This window comes from Rhincodon typus, chromosome 3 (genome assembly GCF_021869965.1).
Source record: "Rhincodon typus isolate 14 chromosome 3, sRhiTyp1.1, whole genome shotgun sequence".
Taxonomy (NCBI): domain Eukaryota; kingdom Metazoa; phylum Chordata; class Chondrichthyes; order Orectolobiformes; family Rhincodontidae; genus Rhincodon; species Rhincodon typus.
This window is the reverse complement of record NC_063334.1, coordinates 72,015,636-72,032,690: the sequence shown is the minus strand read 5'-3', so window position 1 is coordinate 72,032,690 and position 17,055 is coordinate 72,015,636. Positions and strand designations below refer to the sequence as shown.

Here is a 17,055-nt window from a genome sequence, read left to right as displayed (position 1 = left end):
GAAGTCTTCTGAAGAAGGGTCTAGGCCCGAAACGTCAGCCTTCCTGCTCCTCTGATGCTGCTTGGCCTGCTGTGTTCATCCAACTCTACACCTTGTTATCTCAGATTCTCCAGCATCTGCAGTTCCTACTATCTCTAGGTTCTGTACAGTAGCATATGAAGAAACAAACAAAGATTGGAGTTTGACTGTATCCAACAAACAAACCAAAGGCATTTCTTATTTGTACATTACTATATTTATATATATTTGAGGCATTGGGGAATCCAATAACTGAAGGGATCTCCTTTGAACTTTGGCAGAAAGCCGTTAGAAGGTGGTCTTTTCCCCACAGCACCTTAAAGGCGGCTGCCCCAAGCTTTCGTGCATCCGTCAGCACATAGTCCTGGACCTTGGAACATGCATGGCTGCAGCTCCTTGCTCTGGAATGCCAACAAGTTTCAGGCAGACCAAAGGTCGCCTTTCACCGAGTTGATCATCCTCCAGGCACAGCGATGTTTGTCTCGGTGTACGCCCCAGGAAACAGACTGTAGAGCACATGGTTCTGCGTCACGGAGCTGTTTGGGGTGAACCTTGACAAAAAACACTGCATCTTTCTCCAGACTTTCTTTGCATAGGCACATTCCAGCAGGAGATGTGTGACAGCCTCAACCCACCTGCAGCTGCTTCAAGAACAGCATGCTGTGGTGTAGAGAGTCCAAATGTTTGTGAAGGATTTCACAGACAGTGCACATCTCACCAACAGCCAAGTGATGTCTTGGTGCATGTTGGTGATGAGGCATTCTGCCAATGACTTTGACAGTCTGCTCAGGGAACAACCCAACAGGATCCACCCTCTGCTTTTCCTGTAGGGTCTGGAGGACGCCACATGCTGACCACTGCCTGATGGATTTGTGGTATTTTTCTTTGCAAATTTCTCCACGAAGAACAGGCTATATGGAAGAGCCCAACTACTTGGAGCATTTTGTGGCAACAAAGCTAATCCCATCCTTCCCAACACCAGGGACAGGTAGAACCTCAGTATGTAGTGACACATAGTGTTTGCATACCAAGGGTCTACATACAGCTAGATGCAGCCATACACAAAAGTGGCCATCAGAATGAGGGTGGCATTGGGCATGTTCTTCTCCCCTTTATCCACAGCTTTGTATATGGTGTCCCTGTGGAGACAGTCCATTTTAGACCTCCAGATGAAGTGGAAGAAGCCTTGTGTGACTGCAGCGGCACAAGTTCTAGGAATGGGCAGACCTGTGTCCCCATACAACAACAGACAGTGTGCATCACATCTGATGACCAGGTTTGTACCCACAATGGAGAGGGAGCGGTGCTTCCAGAAGCCCAGTTCCTGCCTCACCTTGGCGATATGCTCCTCCCAAGTTGTTGCATACACCCCAGCCAGTCTGAACCATATTCCCAGCACCTTCAGGTAATCTGTCCTGATGGTGAAGGGAATAAAGGATTAGTCAGCCCAGTTCAAGAACATGACCTCGTTCTTGCTTCGATTTACCTTGGCTGCTGAAGCCAGTTCAAACTGGTCCCAGATGCTCACGAGCCTGCGCACTGATAGCGGATCTGAGCAGAAAACAGGGACGTCATCCATGTGCAGGGAGGCTTTGACCTGCAGGCCTCTGCTGCCTGGAATAGCCACCCCTTTCAGGCTTGCATCCTTCCTGATGGACTTGGCAAAAGGCTCAATACAACACACAAACAAGGCAGGTCCCAAAGTGACCTTCCCATCCTTACCACCCAAACAGCAGCCTGCCAATCACTGCCCCCTCTCTCTTTGCTGAGTCCTCCCTGTTATGTTCCTTGTGAGAGTTCCCACTTCACTGGATTTAATTTCCACTTCTAATTGCAGCTTTTGTATTCACAGCAGTAGATACCCTTCTGATATCTTCATATCATGCATATCATTTTCTTCAAATATGCATTATCTTCAAATGTTTATTTTTGCATAATATACACAACATTTGTCTGATTTGCAAGCTCTTTTGATTATCCTGTGTTTGATCATCTTAAATGGATTGTACAGGCCAGGACACAGAATGGATGTGGTCATGTTCTCTGTCAGTGACAGAGGTGGAGAATGCTGAATTAAACCCACTGATCCAATAGTTTAGCAAAGTTTATGCATTCCTTTAAGACACAAAAACCCAACAAGGGAAGTGGCTAACAGCATAGGAAATAACAGTAAACTAAGAAGAAACACAAAAGATCAGCAAATTCAATGTTAGTCCATTACAGCAGTCAGGAAAAAATTAATACTGACTGATAAGGAAATTGCAGAGACACTAATTTCGCACTTAGTGTCTGTCCTCATGAAGGAAAATGCTAGGTATCTCCCAGAAATAATGGTGATTCTAGGGACTAATTCAAATGAGGAACAGCAAGATATTAACAATAGTTTTAAAAAGGGCTGGAGTAATTAACAGGACTAAATGTAAATAAATCCCCTGGACCTGATGATCTACATTCCAGACTTTTGAAAGAGATGGTTGTAGTCATAGTAGATACATCGGAGGTCATCATTCAAAATTCTACAAACTCTGGAATGGTCTTTGAATGTTGGAAGATGGCAAGTGTAACCCCATGATTTAAGAAACATGAGAGAAAAGAAACTACAGACCTGTTAGCCTGATATTAGTAACTGGGAAAATGTTAGAATTTATAATAAAGCATGCAATAACAGAACACAGAAAATAATGGTAGGGTTGGGCAGAGTCAGCATGGATTTATAAAAGGGGCATCATGTTTGACAATCCTGCTGGATTCTTTTAAAAGATTTAACCATCAGAATTAATCAGGATTATTATAAAGTATAATAGATGGATGTAGTCTTTTTAAATTTTCAGAAAGCTTTTGAAAGGATCCCACACACGAAGAACAAAACTAAATTACTTGGGATTAGGGGATATGTTAGCATAGATTGAGAATTCATTAATGGACAGAAAAAAGGGAGAAAGAACAGATGGGACATTTCAGGTTGGCAGGCTGCAACTGGAAGGGTATCATAAGGAGCACCAGTTATTTACAATCTATAAGAATCATTTGAATGTGCGGTTAACTGTAATATTTCCAAGTTTACAGATGAACAAACTAGATGGGAGTGTGAATTATCAGGAAGGTGCACAGTTGCTTCAAAGTGATTTGTAGAGGATAATTAAGTGGACAGAAAGGTGGAAGCTAGAACATAATATGGAGGAATATCCATTTTGATTGGAAATACAGGAATACAGAGTATTTCTTAAATGGTGAAAGGCTGGGTAATGTTGAAGTTTTGAGTATCCTTATTCATGAGATATCGCAAGGAGATTAAGAAGTCAAATAGTATGCTGCATTTAAGGGTTTGATCAGGCATGATCATAATAAATAGCACAGCAGGCTTTACAGGTTGATGGTGTACTCCTGATCCTATCTTTATTCCTGTACTGAGATTACATTGTGTATTGTGTGCTATTTTGGTCTCCTTACCTAAGAAAAGAAACACTTGCCATAAAAATAATGCAACAAATTCCTGGGTTGGAGGCATTGTCATTTGAGGAAAGATTAAATAGATTGGACTGATAGGCTCTGGAGTTCAGAAGAATTAGAAGTGATCTCAGTCAAACATACCCATTCTTACATGGGTTGACACGGCAGGTTAGGAAGGATTTTTTTTCCCCCAGAAGAGGATTCTAGATCTAGAAGACACCACCTTAGAATCAATGACAGGTCATCAGAAACTTCCTCCTCAGAGGATGGTGGGATTCTTTACACCAGGGGCCTGCAAAGGCTCAGTCATTGAGCTTGAAGATTCCTACGTATTAAAAACATCAAGGGAGGTAAGGATAGTGCAGTTGAAATTGAGATCAGCCATTATATCATTGAAAATTGGAGCAAGCACAAATGGTTGAATATCCCACTACTGCTCTTTTTTCTCATATTTTTATGACTTCCACAACTACTTGACTATATTTGGTTCATACCTATCCTATAAGAACTCCATTCCATTCTCCGAGATCTTCCATTGTATCTACTTTGATAATGCCACTTCCTTGTTCCACAACTGAGGATTCTCACCCCGATCTACGTCACTCAAATATTCAATAAGTGAATGCTCAGAAAATGCAACAGCTGCCTTTTTATAACCTTCTTACCCACAGTCCAAAGCACTAAATCCCCTCTCCAGATCTGTGATTTACTTATGCTTCTTTCAGCTGAGTATAAGTATATATGCTGCTCACGATGCAGGCTTCCCCACACTGGGGAGACTGAATGCAGATTTTGTGACATTCATGCAATTCACAATGTGACCCCAGAGCTTCCATTTCCCCAGAACCTGTCATTTCAATTCCCCATCCCACTCCCACTCTGACCTCTCCATCCTCTGCCTCCTAAGCAGCTTATTTTTTTTAAATTTGGGAGTTTATAACCTTCTGAACTCAACATTTAAGTTCAACAATCTCAAATCGTAAACTTTCCTTCACTTTATGGATGACAGTTGTTCCTGATGATTCTGTTATTCCTGCTTTAGACTTCTATATTTATTGATCAATATTTTGTTCTCTTTCCCGTTCCATTGCCATCTCCTTTTGCCTTGCAACATCATCCCTTTTGCCACTTAATATCTTCTACATTACCTTTTGTTCTTTCTCCCCCTCCAACTTATCCCTGCTGGTACTTGCTTAAGATTTGTATCATCTCTAATCTTTTCAAGTTCTGTTACAAGGCAATTGACCTGAAATGTTAATTCTATTTCTCTCTTCACAGATGCTGCCTGACTTGCTGAGTATCTTCAACATTTTCTGATTTTATTTCAGATTTCCAGTTTCCTTTTGAATACGCTTTTATTTATTTGACTCCTAGTAGCCAAATTGGAAAGCGATATTTGTACCATGAGGTAATTTTGTAAGGAATGGCAGCAGGTAACAGGTAACCAGAAGCCTTACACTACAGCTGCTACCTGATATTGCAGTGCTGATCTCTCACCCTGCCTAAGAAGCTGTGGGCATCATATTTACAACAGGAACACATGCAGAAGGCCGGAAGTTAAAATAATCTGGACATTAAATTTAGTCCAATAATTACTCAAGGCAAGACCAAAGCATTCATAACCATCCTCAATCAGAAGTGTTTGCTTGAAAATCTACCTTGGCCTCTCCTGAGGTGTCCACCATCAGAGCTGTCCCTCTTCGGCTGATTTAATTCACTCCTTGTGGTATCAAGGAGTAGCTGAGCACACCAATACCTAAAGCCTGCAGGATGTGCCAACATCCTAGCTGTCATGGTGAAGATGGATCCAGAACTAGCCACACCCCTAACCAAGCTGTTCCCAGTACAGCTGCAGCACTGACATCTATCTGACAATGTGAAATACTGATTAGCTATGTCCTGGCCATGAAATGCAGGATGAATCCAATTCAGTTAAATATCACCCTATCAGTTAGCTCTCAATCAGGAGTAAAGTGATGGAAAGTGTAATGCTATCAGTTGGAATTTACTCAGCAATCACCTACTAACTGATGCTTAGTTTGCATTCTGCCAAATCATCTGATCTCTCATGTCCAGATGGCATTATCACCTTGGTTCCGGTATATATAAAATAGCTGAATTCCACTTTGGAAGTGAGAGTCACCAATCTTAGCAACGAAGGCCATACTCGAACAGGGTGTGCCATCAAGGAACCCTAACCAAACTGAAGTCGACGGGAATCCAGGGAAATCACTTCATTGGCTAAAATATTACCAAGCACAAAAGATATTCATGATTTCTGGAAGTTAATCTTCTCTGTTGGAACTCATTGTTAAAACAATTCCTGAGGGCAGTGTTCTGGATCCATCCATCTTCAGCTGCTTCATTAATTTTATCAGTAATTTTCCCTCAATCATAAGATCCCTTCCAATCTATGCACCATCCTAACTTGGCTGTTCCTTCACTGGGTCACAATTCTCGAACTGCCTTCCAATGCCAGAGCACCATTACTACAAGGACCACAGTTGTTCAAGTAAGAGGCTCACTATCACATTCTCAACAGTATAAGAGGTGCAATATATCCAGGATTGACTATGAATGAAGAAAATATTTTTAAAAGGGCATTTTAATTACATGAAACTGCATTAGAGTTAGAATTGGTTCTAACGAACTACGTTTAAAAGTTCCCACATCACCAATTTGCATTTCTATGAAGAACAGTTTGGTTGCATTGATGTTGTTGGCTAGGATTTTTTGCATAGCTGCAGCATGTATTCAGTACTAATTTCAATGGATTGTCGAGAGTCCACTAATTTGAACGGTGGTGGACAGGGTGCAAGGAGGAGTTCAGCTTCGGTTCAGACAGTTTTTACTTATTCCTGGATGACAAAAGAGCAACTTGGGAGAGAATAGGGCCTCTTAAAGATCAGCAAGGCCACCTATGTGTGGAACTGCAGGAGATGAGGGAGATACTAAGCAAGTATTTTGCACACAGAGAAGGATATGAAAAATATAGAATGTGGAGAAATAAATAGCGATGTCTTGAAAAATGTCCATATTGCAGAGGAGGTGATGCTGGATGTCTTAAAACGCACAAAGGTGGATAAATCTCTGGGACCTGATCAGGTGTATGTTAGAACTCTGTGGAAAGCTAGGGAAGTGATTGCTAGGCCCCTTGCTGAGGTATTTGTATCATTGATAAGGTGCTGGAAGACTGGAGGTTGAGTAACGTGGTGCAACTACTTAAGAAAGGTAGTTAGGAAATGCCAGGGAACTGCAGACTGGCGAGCCTAACATTGGTGGTGGCAAGTTGTTGGAGGGAATCCTGAGGGACAGGATTTATATATATTAGGAAAGACAAGGACTGATTAAGGATAGTCAACATGACTTTGTATGTGTGAAATCATGTCTCACCAACTTGATTGAGTTTTTTGAAGAAGTAACAAAATGGATTGATGAGGGCAGAGTGGTGGATATGATCTATATGGACTTCAGTAAGGGATTCGACGAGGTTCCTCATGGTCGTCTGGTTAGCAAGTTTAGATCACATGGGATACAGGGAGAACTAGCCATTTGGATACAGAGTTGGGGGCTCAAAGGCAGAAAATAGAGGATGGTGGAGGGTTGTTTTTCAGACAGGAGGCCTGTGACCAGTGGTATGCCACAAGGATCGTTGCTGGGTCCACTGTTTTTCATCATTTATATACATGATTTGGATGTGAACATATAAGGTATGGTTAATAAGTTTGCAGGTGACACCAAAATTGGAAGTTTAGTGGATGGTGAAGAAGGTTACCTCAGAATATGATTGGATCTTGATCAGACGGGCCAATGGACCAGGGAGTCGTAGATGGAGTTTAATTTAGTTAAATGTGAAGTGCTGCATTTTGGAAAGGCAAATCAGGGCAGGACTTATACACTTAATGGTAAGTTCCTAGGGAGTGTTGCTGAAAAAAGACACCTTGGAGTGTGGGTTCATATTTCCTTGAAAGTGGAGTCACAGGTGGACAGGATGGTGAAGAAGGCGTTTGCTATGCTTGCCTTTATTGGTCAGTGCATTGAATATAGGAGTTGGGAGGTCATGTTGAAGCTGTACAGGACATTGGTTAGACAACTAGTGAAATACTGCATGCAGTTCTGGTCTTCCTGCTATAGGAAGGATGTTGTGAAACTTGAAAGGGTTCAGAAAAGATTTACAAGGGTGTTGCCAGGGTTGGAGGGTTTGGGCTATCGGGAGAGGCTGATTAGGCTGGGAGTATTTTCCCAGGAATGTTAGAGGTTGAGGGGTGACCTTATAGAGGTTTATAAAATCATGAGGGGCATGGACAGAGTAAATAGAGAAGGTCTTTTCCCTGGGGTGGAGAAGTCCAAAACTAGAGGGCATAGGTTTAAGGTGAGAGGGGAAAGATTTAAAAGGGATCTAAGGGGCAACTTGTTCATGCAGAGAATGGTGTGTGCATGGAATGAGCTGCCAGAGGAAGTGGTAGAGGCGGATACAATTACAACATTTAAAAGGCATCTGGATGGTATATAAATTGGAAGAGTTTAGAGTGATATGGGCCAAATCCTTGCAAATGGGACAAGATACATTTAGGATATCTGGTCAGCATGGACGAGTTGGACCCAAGGGTTTGTTTCCGTGCTATACAGCTCTGTGACTCTACATGAGCATTGTTGGTTAGTCCAACGTTTATTGCCCATCCTTAATTTCCCTTGAGAATGAAGTGGTGGACCACCTTCTTCAACTACTGCAGCCTATTTGGTATAGGTATACTTCAGCGATGTTAGAGAGGGAGGTCCAGGATTTTGACCCAACAGTGGTGAAGGAACACTGATACATTTCCAAATCAAGATGGCAAGTAGCTTGGAGAGGAAGTTACAGGTGGTGGTATTCTTGTCTATCTGCTGGCCTTGTTCTTCTAGATGGTAGTGGTTGTGGGTTTGGAAGGTACAGTCTAAAGAGCCTTGGTGAATTTGTGTAGTGCAACTTGTAGATGGTACACAGTGCTGCTACTGTGCATCAGTGATGAGGAGAGTGAATTTCTGTTGCTGTGGTGCTAATCAAGGATGCTGCTTTGTCCTGCATCACACTTCTTTAATGTTGTTGGAGCTGCAATCATCCAGGCAAGTGGGTGATATTCCAGTACATTCATGACTTGTGCCTTGTAAATGGTGAACAGGCTTAGAGGAGACGGGGGGTGAGTTCCTCAGTGCAGGATTTCAAATCTCTCATCTGCTCTTATATTTATATTTATATTAATCCAGCTCAGTTTCTAGTCAGTGGAAACACCCAGGATGTTTGTGGTGGGGGATTTAGCAACAGTAATTCCATTGAATTTCAAGTGACAATGGTTAGCTTCTCTCTTTTTGGAGATGATCATTGTCTGGCACTCGTGGGCTGTGAATATCACAGGCCACTTGCCAGCTTGAGTCTGGATATTGTCCACATCTTGTTGCATTTGACAATGAACTGCGTCAGTGTCTGAGGAGTTGCGAATGGTGCTGAACATTGTCCAGTCATCAGCGAATATCTATTTATGATGGAGAGAAGGTCATTGATGAAGCAGCTGAAGACGGTTGGGCCGAGGAAAGCACCCTGAATAACTCCTGCAGAAATGTCCCGGAGCTGAGATGACTGACCTCCAACAACCACAACCACCTTTCTATGTGCCAGGTATGACTCCAACCAGGGTTAAGTTTGCCCATTGATTGACTGGTTTTTTTGGGCTTCTTTGATACCACACTCTGTCAAATATAGCCTTGATGTCACGGCAGTCAGTCCTATTTGAATGAGATGGGGAGATTGAAAAACAAAAAGTGCTACAGAAAATAATGTGCTGCAACTTAAAGTGAAGGGCAACAGTTGGAAGACAGCTGTTGCAAGAAAATTTGTGCATTCAAAAGCAAAATCCATTTTGTGGTGTCATGTATCCATTTTGTCACATCAGAATGCTATAGATTTTCCTCCAGAAGTTGTAAGGCATTGGGCGAAAAAGCCAAATTAGTGGAGCAATTTAGATAGCTTGGGCAGTAAATGCTGCCTCCATTAACAGCAGAGCAGCTGCTCAGTGCCACAAGATATTTGGTGCAAGATAAAATCATCCACAGCTTCAAACAGTGCACTGTACTGACATGTGTGAGCTTGTCGTGGGTAAATCACCACAAGTTACCTTTAATTCAGCTACTTATAAAGAAATACAATGCACAGTCAAGTACTGAAACAATCATTTAAACTTTTTTTGCAGGAAGCAACCAAAAGAAGACCCCTTTAAGTGAGCAAGTTAAGCCTCAAAATCAAACCTGGCTATAACCCAATTAATGGTGTAATCTGGCCAGGATTTCACCCAGTGTCTGTCTGTGGAAATATCCAGGATTCGATCTTTGTGCAGTGTTGTTCTTCAAATCTCTCCTATTTGTTCTGGTGTTGGATTCTTATACAATTTTCTCTCTTTCAAATTTGTGGTGTGATATTATTGATGATTCAAAAGATTCTTTCATCCCCAACAGTGATTACTTCCCTGGAGACCTCAAATCTGTAGCTTGCCTTCTTATTAAAAGGAGCTCCCGTGTTCCTTGTTACATTGCTTTTCCTGCATTTAACTCCTTCAATTCTTCTGCAGTGCAGCCCTTGTCCTTCATGGCAATAAAGCATCCAGTTTATGAAGCAGGTGTCAAAGCAGTTGTCATCTCCTCTCTCCCAGGAAACAGATTGTTTATGTTGCTTCAACTCCTTACCAGGGATGGCTAATTAGCACGTTGCCTTCAACTCCTTTACAACAGTGTCTCCTTTTCTCTTTCATCTCAAGAAATAATTAATTCCAGAAAGAGTTATTGCAGATTCTTTCAATCTATGAAGTTACTAAAGTTGTGAAGTTTACATTCTGACAAGCTGTTCACAACTTTCTTTCACTTTGTTTAAGGTCTTACTTTCGTACAATTTTATCGTGTGGCCATGTTTAAAGCCAAACTTTACACGTCTCAAAATAAACTTTTCTGCACAATTGTCCAATAATGCTCCACCTTAATAGCTTCTCTCAAGATATCAATTTACTTTGAGTATGTCATTATCCTTTAAAGAGCTGCCTGTTAGCATCTGGATCCACTGCACATCCTGCTGACCAAATGCACTTCTTGCTGTCTGCTTTCTTTTTAAAGGGGAACTTGTACCCATAAGGAACAAATAAGCTAATCTCATGCTGCTGGTGGCCCTGTATGAAGGAAGCTCTCCAAATCCTGGGGAAATCCATTGTAGAGGATAGAAAGAAATAAGAAGGCAAATGCCAGCCGTATTCCTCCTTGCAAAGCCAGCTATTCCATATAATGCTGTAGAGAAATACTTACCCTTTGTGGAAGAAAACTTGCAGTCTTCCTTTTGTTTTGAAAGTAACAAAAGACTTTTGTATCTTTACTATCCAGTTTAAACCCCCTTCCCTCCTCGACATGAAGCATAACATGTAAAAGACAAGTAAGAAGAAAGATATCTGTTTCTCTGCTTCATTCTTTCCTAGCACAATCACACTACCCACCAAGTAACACAACAGGGGCGATAAAGTAAAAATGAGAAGAATATACAGGGTATTGCAAAGAAGATAGGCAAGGAGGAATATTCAGGGATTGAAGATAAGGAGTTTGCAAAATTGTGCAGCTCTTAGCAAAGTGATTGGAAGGGTTTGCAGTCAGGAATTGCCACAGCTTTAGGAAGGACTTGTAGCCCCTGAAGACAAAGTTGAGCATGTAACAATTCCAAGAAGAACAGTAGGAGACACGCTCAATCACAAAAACCAAAAGATCTGGCCAAGTACCCTCCCTGACTGCTCAGGCCACTGCTATACATTTCTCTCAAGTTTCTTCACCCATATTTCCACCCATGTTTTTCCCTAGTTTGTCTCCTATATTCTGTCATGAAACTTCTGAATTTATCTCGTCCAAGACATTTACCTTTGATCCAACTTACATTAAACTGCTGTCCACTGTATTCCTTTCCTGGCAGGTGCCAATACTTTCTTCTTCAGCAAAATAACTGCTGACCTTTTTGACCTTGTAACCTGCTGCTCCGTTTCCGATCTCCCTTTTCTCTCTAAAGTTTCCCAAATCTGTGCACAACTTCCTTGTGCACCATGTTGAATCTCACCAATCTGTCTCTCCCACAGCACCTGTGTCCTACAGAAACATAGAAACTAGGAGCAGGAGTAGGCCATGTGGCCCTTTAAATCATTAAGTATGATCATGGCTGATTCTTTGTTTAAGTGTCATATTCCCATTTTCTCCCCATACCCCTTGATACATTTAATGTTTAAAAAGTAATCAGTCTCTTTCTTCAAAGTATTCACTGACTTGGCCTGCACACCTTCTGTGGTAGAGAAATCCATAGATTCACTACTCTTTGAGTGAGGAAATATTACCTCATGTCAGTCCTAAATGGCCCCATTTCCCGAAGTTTAGACCCTGGTTCTAGACTCTCCGACCAGTGAAGACATGCTCCAGGCATCTACCCTGTCAAACCCTTTGTGAATTTAATATGTTTCAATCAAATCCCCTCTCATTCTTGGATGCTCTCATGAATACAGGCTCAGTCGAACCAATCTCTGCTCATAGAACAGTCCTGCCATCCTCAGTTTATGCCTAGAGAACCTCTACCGTACTCCTGCTGTGGCAAGGTAATTAGGTAGGGAGACAAAAACTGCATGAAATATTCCAGATGTGGTTTCACCAAAACCGTGCATAACTGCAGTAAGACATCCTTACTTCTGAACTCCAATCATCTTGCAATGAAGGCCAACATAACATTTGCCTTTCTAATTGCTTGTTGCACCTACTGGTCTACTTTCATTGACTGATGTACGGGGTCACCCAGATCCCTTTGTACATCCATAGTTCCCAAGATATCACCATTTAAATAATACTTTTCCATTCTATTTTTGACACCAAAACTTTATAATTTCACATCTAGCCACATTGTACTGCATCTGCCATGTGTTTGCCTACTCACTCAACTTGTCTAAATCATTTTGAAGCCTCCTTGCATCCTCCTCATAATTCACAATTCTACCCATTTTGTGTCATCAACAAACTTAGAAATGTTACATCCTACATTCAGGCCATTTATATATGTTGTGAACTGTAGGGTGCCAAGCACCGATCCTTGTGGTACCTGATTAGTTACTGCCTACCACCCGGAAACAGACCTGTTTATTCCCACTCTCTGTCTCCTGTCTGCTAACCGGTTTTCAATGCATGCTAATATATTGCCGTCAATGTCATGTGCTTACCAAATGACTCATATCAGTCACAAATCATTTGCTTTCAGTGACCCCTCTGCAACTTTGATGAGATTGAGCACATCATTTCTCCTTTGCCAGGTTGCCTTCTCCTGGTTCCTGTCTTATCTATCCAATCATAACCTCAGCATCCCCAGTGACCTTTCTGTGTGTGCCTTATTCTTTTCCAGTTTAATAATCAGAAGACTGAAGTTGAAATCTTGAACCCCTACAATATGTTTTGTATCCTTGCAACCAAATGATTCAAATTCTTGTGTAACATTCCTCACTTTGCCCCACCATTGACTTCTTCTGTGGAGGTTTGAGCTTTATGCTCCAGAATTTTCCAAGTAAGCCTTTCTAATTCTTGACTTCCCTCTCATCATTTTGAACATACTTTCAAACCTAACCTTCAGCTTCCTCATCTCTCAGCTGGTTATGTATGGCTATACTGGTCTGAGTTTGACAAAGCAGCCTGTGATCTTTTTCAAGGGTGAATGATACTGAGCAACTCATTGCCGATTACTATGTAATTGTTTTTTGAAACACAGCTTATTGTGCAGCTGTACCTTATGATAACAGATCAATTATAAGCTCCAGACAGTCCTTTAGACATCAATATATGTGATAGAAAGGCAGCAAAGGCAAATGTCCAGACTTCAGTGGAGTTACAGTAGAACTGCAGCCTGTGATAGGTCCATCTGAGAACTTTAGTACAAGAAGCCAAAGGATACAATAGTCCCTAAAGTTTTATATCAGAATTAGAGGTTAAAAATTTCATATGTACCTGAACTTCAGGTAGAGCTAGAGAAAGCACCAGAATATGCTTAAGATCTGCAGGAACAAAGCTGGGTAAATGGAGTTGAGATGCAAGTCAGCTCTGAACTAACTGAATGGCCGAATAGGCTCAAAGGATTGAATGACCTCTCTCACCAAAGAGAATCATGATGGTGACGATCTGCAAGTGGTTTCCAATTATAGTGTAGCTTTGGTGAAGTTTACATGGTTAATGTTTTTGTTACAGTTTGCACAAATGCAGCATGAAACAAAGTGAATGCATATTTTGCTTGAACTATCAATTTTTTGGCAATGGGCAAGGGGATAATGTTGAACAAGTGTTCATAGTTTGATGTCGTTCCTAAAAGATGCCATCTCAAATCATTAGTCTGGATGTTTTACCACTGGCTTTTCTTGGTTTCCTCTTCCTGCTCCTCTGGCTGCCTTCAGCCTCAAGTGTTTTGGCACCTTCCTTCTATTTTTATTCATAGAATTCCTACAGTGTGGAGCAGACCATTCAGCCCATCATGTCCACACTAACCCCTCCAAAGAACATCCCATCCATACCACAAACCTGACCCCAACCTCTGTAACCCTGCATTTCCCATGACCAATCCACCTAACCTACACATCTTTGGACTGTGGGAGGAAACTGAGCACCCTGTAGAAGCCCATGCAGACATGGGGAGAACATGCAAACTGCACACAGTCGCCCAAGGCTAGGATTGAAATGTGGTCCCTGCTGCTGTGAGGCAGCAGTGCTAACCACTGAGCCACCGTGCCACCACCAACATCTCTCTGGCTTCCACGAAGAGGCCTATTCGAACAATGGTTGGACAGAAGCACACCATCACTGATTTTGAGACACAAGGCAAACTGTTTTGTAGCGCTACCCCAAAACAATCGAGATATTTGTTTTAAACAGGATTTCAACATTTTATAACATTGATGCCAGTTTGATAAGAACTGCTGTTCTGCTTCTGGGATGCACAGAGGAGTTGTCAGCCAAAGCACAGGATGCAGCCAACCTTTTTGCTTGACACCATAAATTGCCTTAAATTAAATGTACTGTGGCAGCCATCAGGAAAACAAGTGTTGATTTTTACACTGCTGTATTGGTAATTGTAGATCAGCTGAACATTGCAGGAACTTTTTTCTGCTCACCTAAGGAAGCAAAGAAAGTCCTTTTAAAAATACACATTCATTTCAGCAATGGCAAAGCTGATGTATAACTTGCTCAATCAAAAGATTATCAGTGGTTTGCCAAATGCATATATACTTTAATTGGAGAATCACTGGTAATATCCCCAGAATTGCGGGTGGAACAAAATGTCAGTACATTTCTCATAGTTGTCAAAATTTGACTTCTTATTTTGATTGGTCAAAGAAGTAATACAGAGGGGACAACGCAGTGTGAAGCTGGAGGAACACAGCAGGCCAGGTAGCATCAGAGGAGCAGGAAAATTGACGTTTCGGGTCAGGAAGAAGGGTCCAGACCCGAAACAGAGATAGTAGGAACTGCAGATGCTGGAGAATCCGAGACAACAAGGTGCAGAGCTGGATGAACACAGCAGGACAAGCAGCATCATAGGAGCAGAAAGGCTGATGTTTCGGGCCTAGACCATTCATTCTGATGAAGGGCCTAGGCCCGAAACATCAACCTTTCTGCTCCTATGATGCTGCTTGACCTGCTGTGTTCATCCAGCTCTGCAACTTGTTGTTCCAGACCCGAAACATCAGTTTTCCTGCTCCTCTGATGCTGTCTGGCCTGGTGTGTTTCTCCAGCTTCACACTGTGTTATCTCTGACTCCAGCATCGGCAGTTCTTACTATCTCTAACACTGAGGGGAATTGTGATTTAAGTTTTGGAAGCATATTGACATTATTATTTCATTTTGTTTAAATGTTACTGATGAGATGAGTTATCCATTCATAGTTCTTCCTCAATTGTGCCCAATCAATAAAATCTGTTAGTTCATTTTTTTATATTCTTCATTCCTTTAGTTCATTGTGTGGGATAAGTAATAATTATGACTCATTTGAAGTTGGAGCTGAAGTTTTCCAAATGTATACTTGCTATATTTTGTTAAGTATTCCTTGAAGATCTATCAAATCATTATACTTACTTATTTCCTTCAAAACTGCAATATTGCCTTTAAGAAAAAGACTATATCCGTGGTTGTAATTAATGTGTGAAAGGTCAATGCCAAGAATTGCACTTAGAACTTGTGAGAATTTTCATAGTGCTGGATTTACAATATGGATATCTGACTTTAAATATTGATAGGTGAAAAAACCTTTAAACTGTTATTTTTTTCAGTGTGATCACTTATTAATTACATTGTGACTAATTCTGTTGACCTTCTCAAAAGTAATTTGCCCTATGATTTAGTATTAAATTGACATTGTATATTTGTAATACATCATTCACTGCATTTGTGAATTAGCAGATCATTTAGAATAGAGCTGACTTAATGATGCCTGTTAATTTGGAAAAAAAAAAGGTTGTCTTGAGAAAACACAAAACAGATGGTAAAGCTTCTAACTCTGTTCTTTCCCCTCATTTTAGACGCAAAACATTATGTACGACATGATCTCAGACCTAAACGAAAGGAGCGAAGACCTTGAGAAAAGGATTGTAACATTGGAAAATAAGTTAGAGACATTAATAGGGAGTATCCAAACTCTGCCTGGACTGATTAGCCAGTCAATCAACCAACAGCAGAAGGAATTGTTTGAAACTCAGATGCAACAGTATGTCAAACAAACTGCCTGCAGTGCTGAGCGGTCACGCTCATCAACCAGAAGGAGAAGGTCCTCATCGACAGCCCCGCCAACTTCATCAGAAAGTAGCTAGAAGTGAACATTTAACCACAAGAACAAACTTTTTTTTTGCCATCATATGGTTGATATTTTAGCTTTTATTGTAAAGCCCTAACAATACTAAACAGTGTCATCCGGGTTCTGATATCAGAATCCAGGGAACCTGACAAAAATATTTTAGGCCAAAAGGAGTGAATTCTCTCCTTCAGTTGCACAGTGAATGCACCGATCCTGCTATCTAGATTGTTTCTTCTGTACAATTTACTTGACTTTTTACTCACGCACTTCAATTGACTTTATTAATTATATAATACAATAAAAAGAACTTTCTGGATATTTCTGGTCAGTCAGTTTAAGCCCTTCAATTCATGGGCACAGCTGTAATAGAACTCAGGTGCTCAACCATATGAACAAGGAAATGTACTTTGTTCCAAATATGAATATTACGTAAGTAATGCTTTTTAAACTGCAAATGAGAAACACCGTTTATTAAATTGTTAAACATAAGCAATGTTCACTTTTTCCCAGAATTTAAAAGAAATGAAACTTTTTATACATATTTATTGAGAAGACTGTTAAGAGCAGACTGTTACAGTGGAGTTTACCAGTTATCACATACACTTTATCTGCTAGCTTGTGATTTATCTTAAATCCATAAATAAAGAATAGAAGCAAGAAAAATTCAAGAGGGGAGTGATCAAAGAAAGCAGGGAGATCTATATAGTAATGCTTTAACAATACAATGTATATCA

At 41.0% G+C, this 17,055-nt stretch overlaps 1 protein-coding gene across 1 annotated transcript in view; it reads left to right on the top strand.

Annotated features, from left to right (window-relative positions):
* LOC109913122 (small conductance calcium-activated potassium channel protein 2-like) overlaps positions 1 to 16,578 on the top strand; it is a 53,446-nt gene extending 36,868 nt beyond the window's left edge. Inside the window, exon 6 of the mRNA XM_048593644.1 lies at positions 16,050 to 16,578. Within this exon, the coding sequence (XP_048449601.1) occupies positions 16,050 to 16,337 (288 nt within the window). The 3' untranslated portion in view covers positions 16,338 to 16,578. The remainder of the gene's footprint in view (positions 1 to 16,049) is intronic.
* The last annotated feature ends 477 nt before the right edge of the window (positions 16,579 to 17,055 follow it).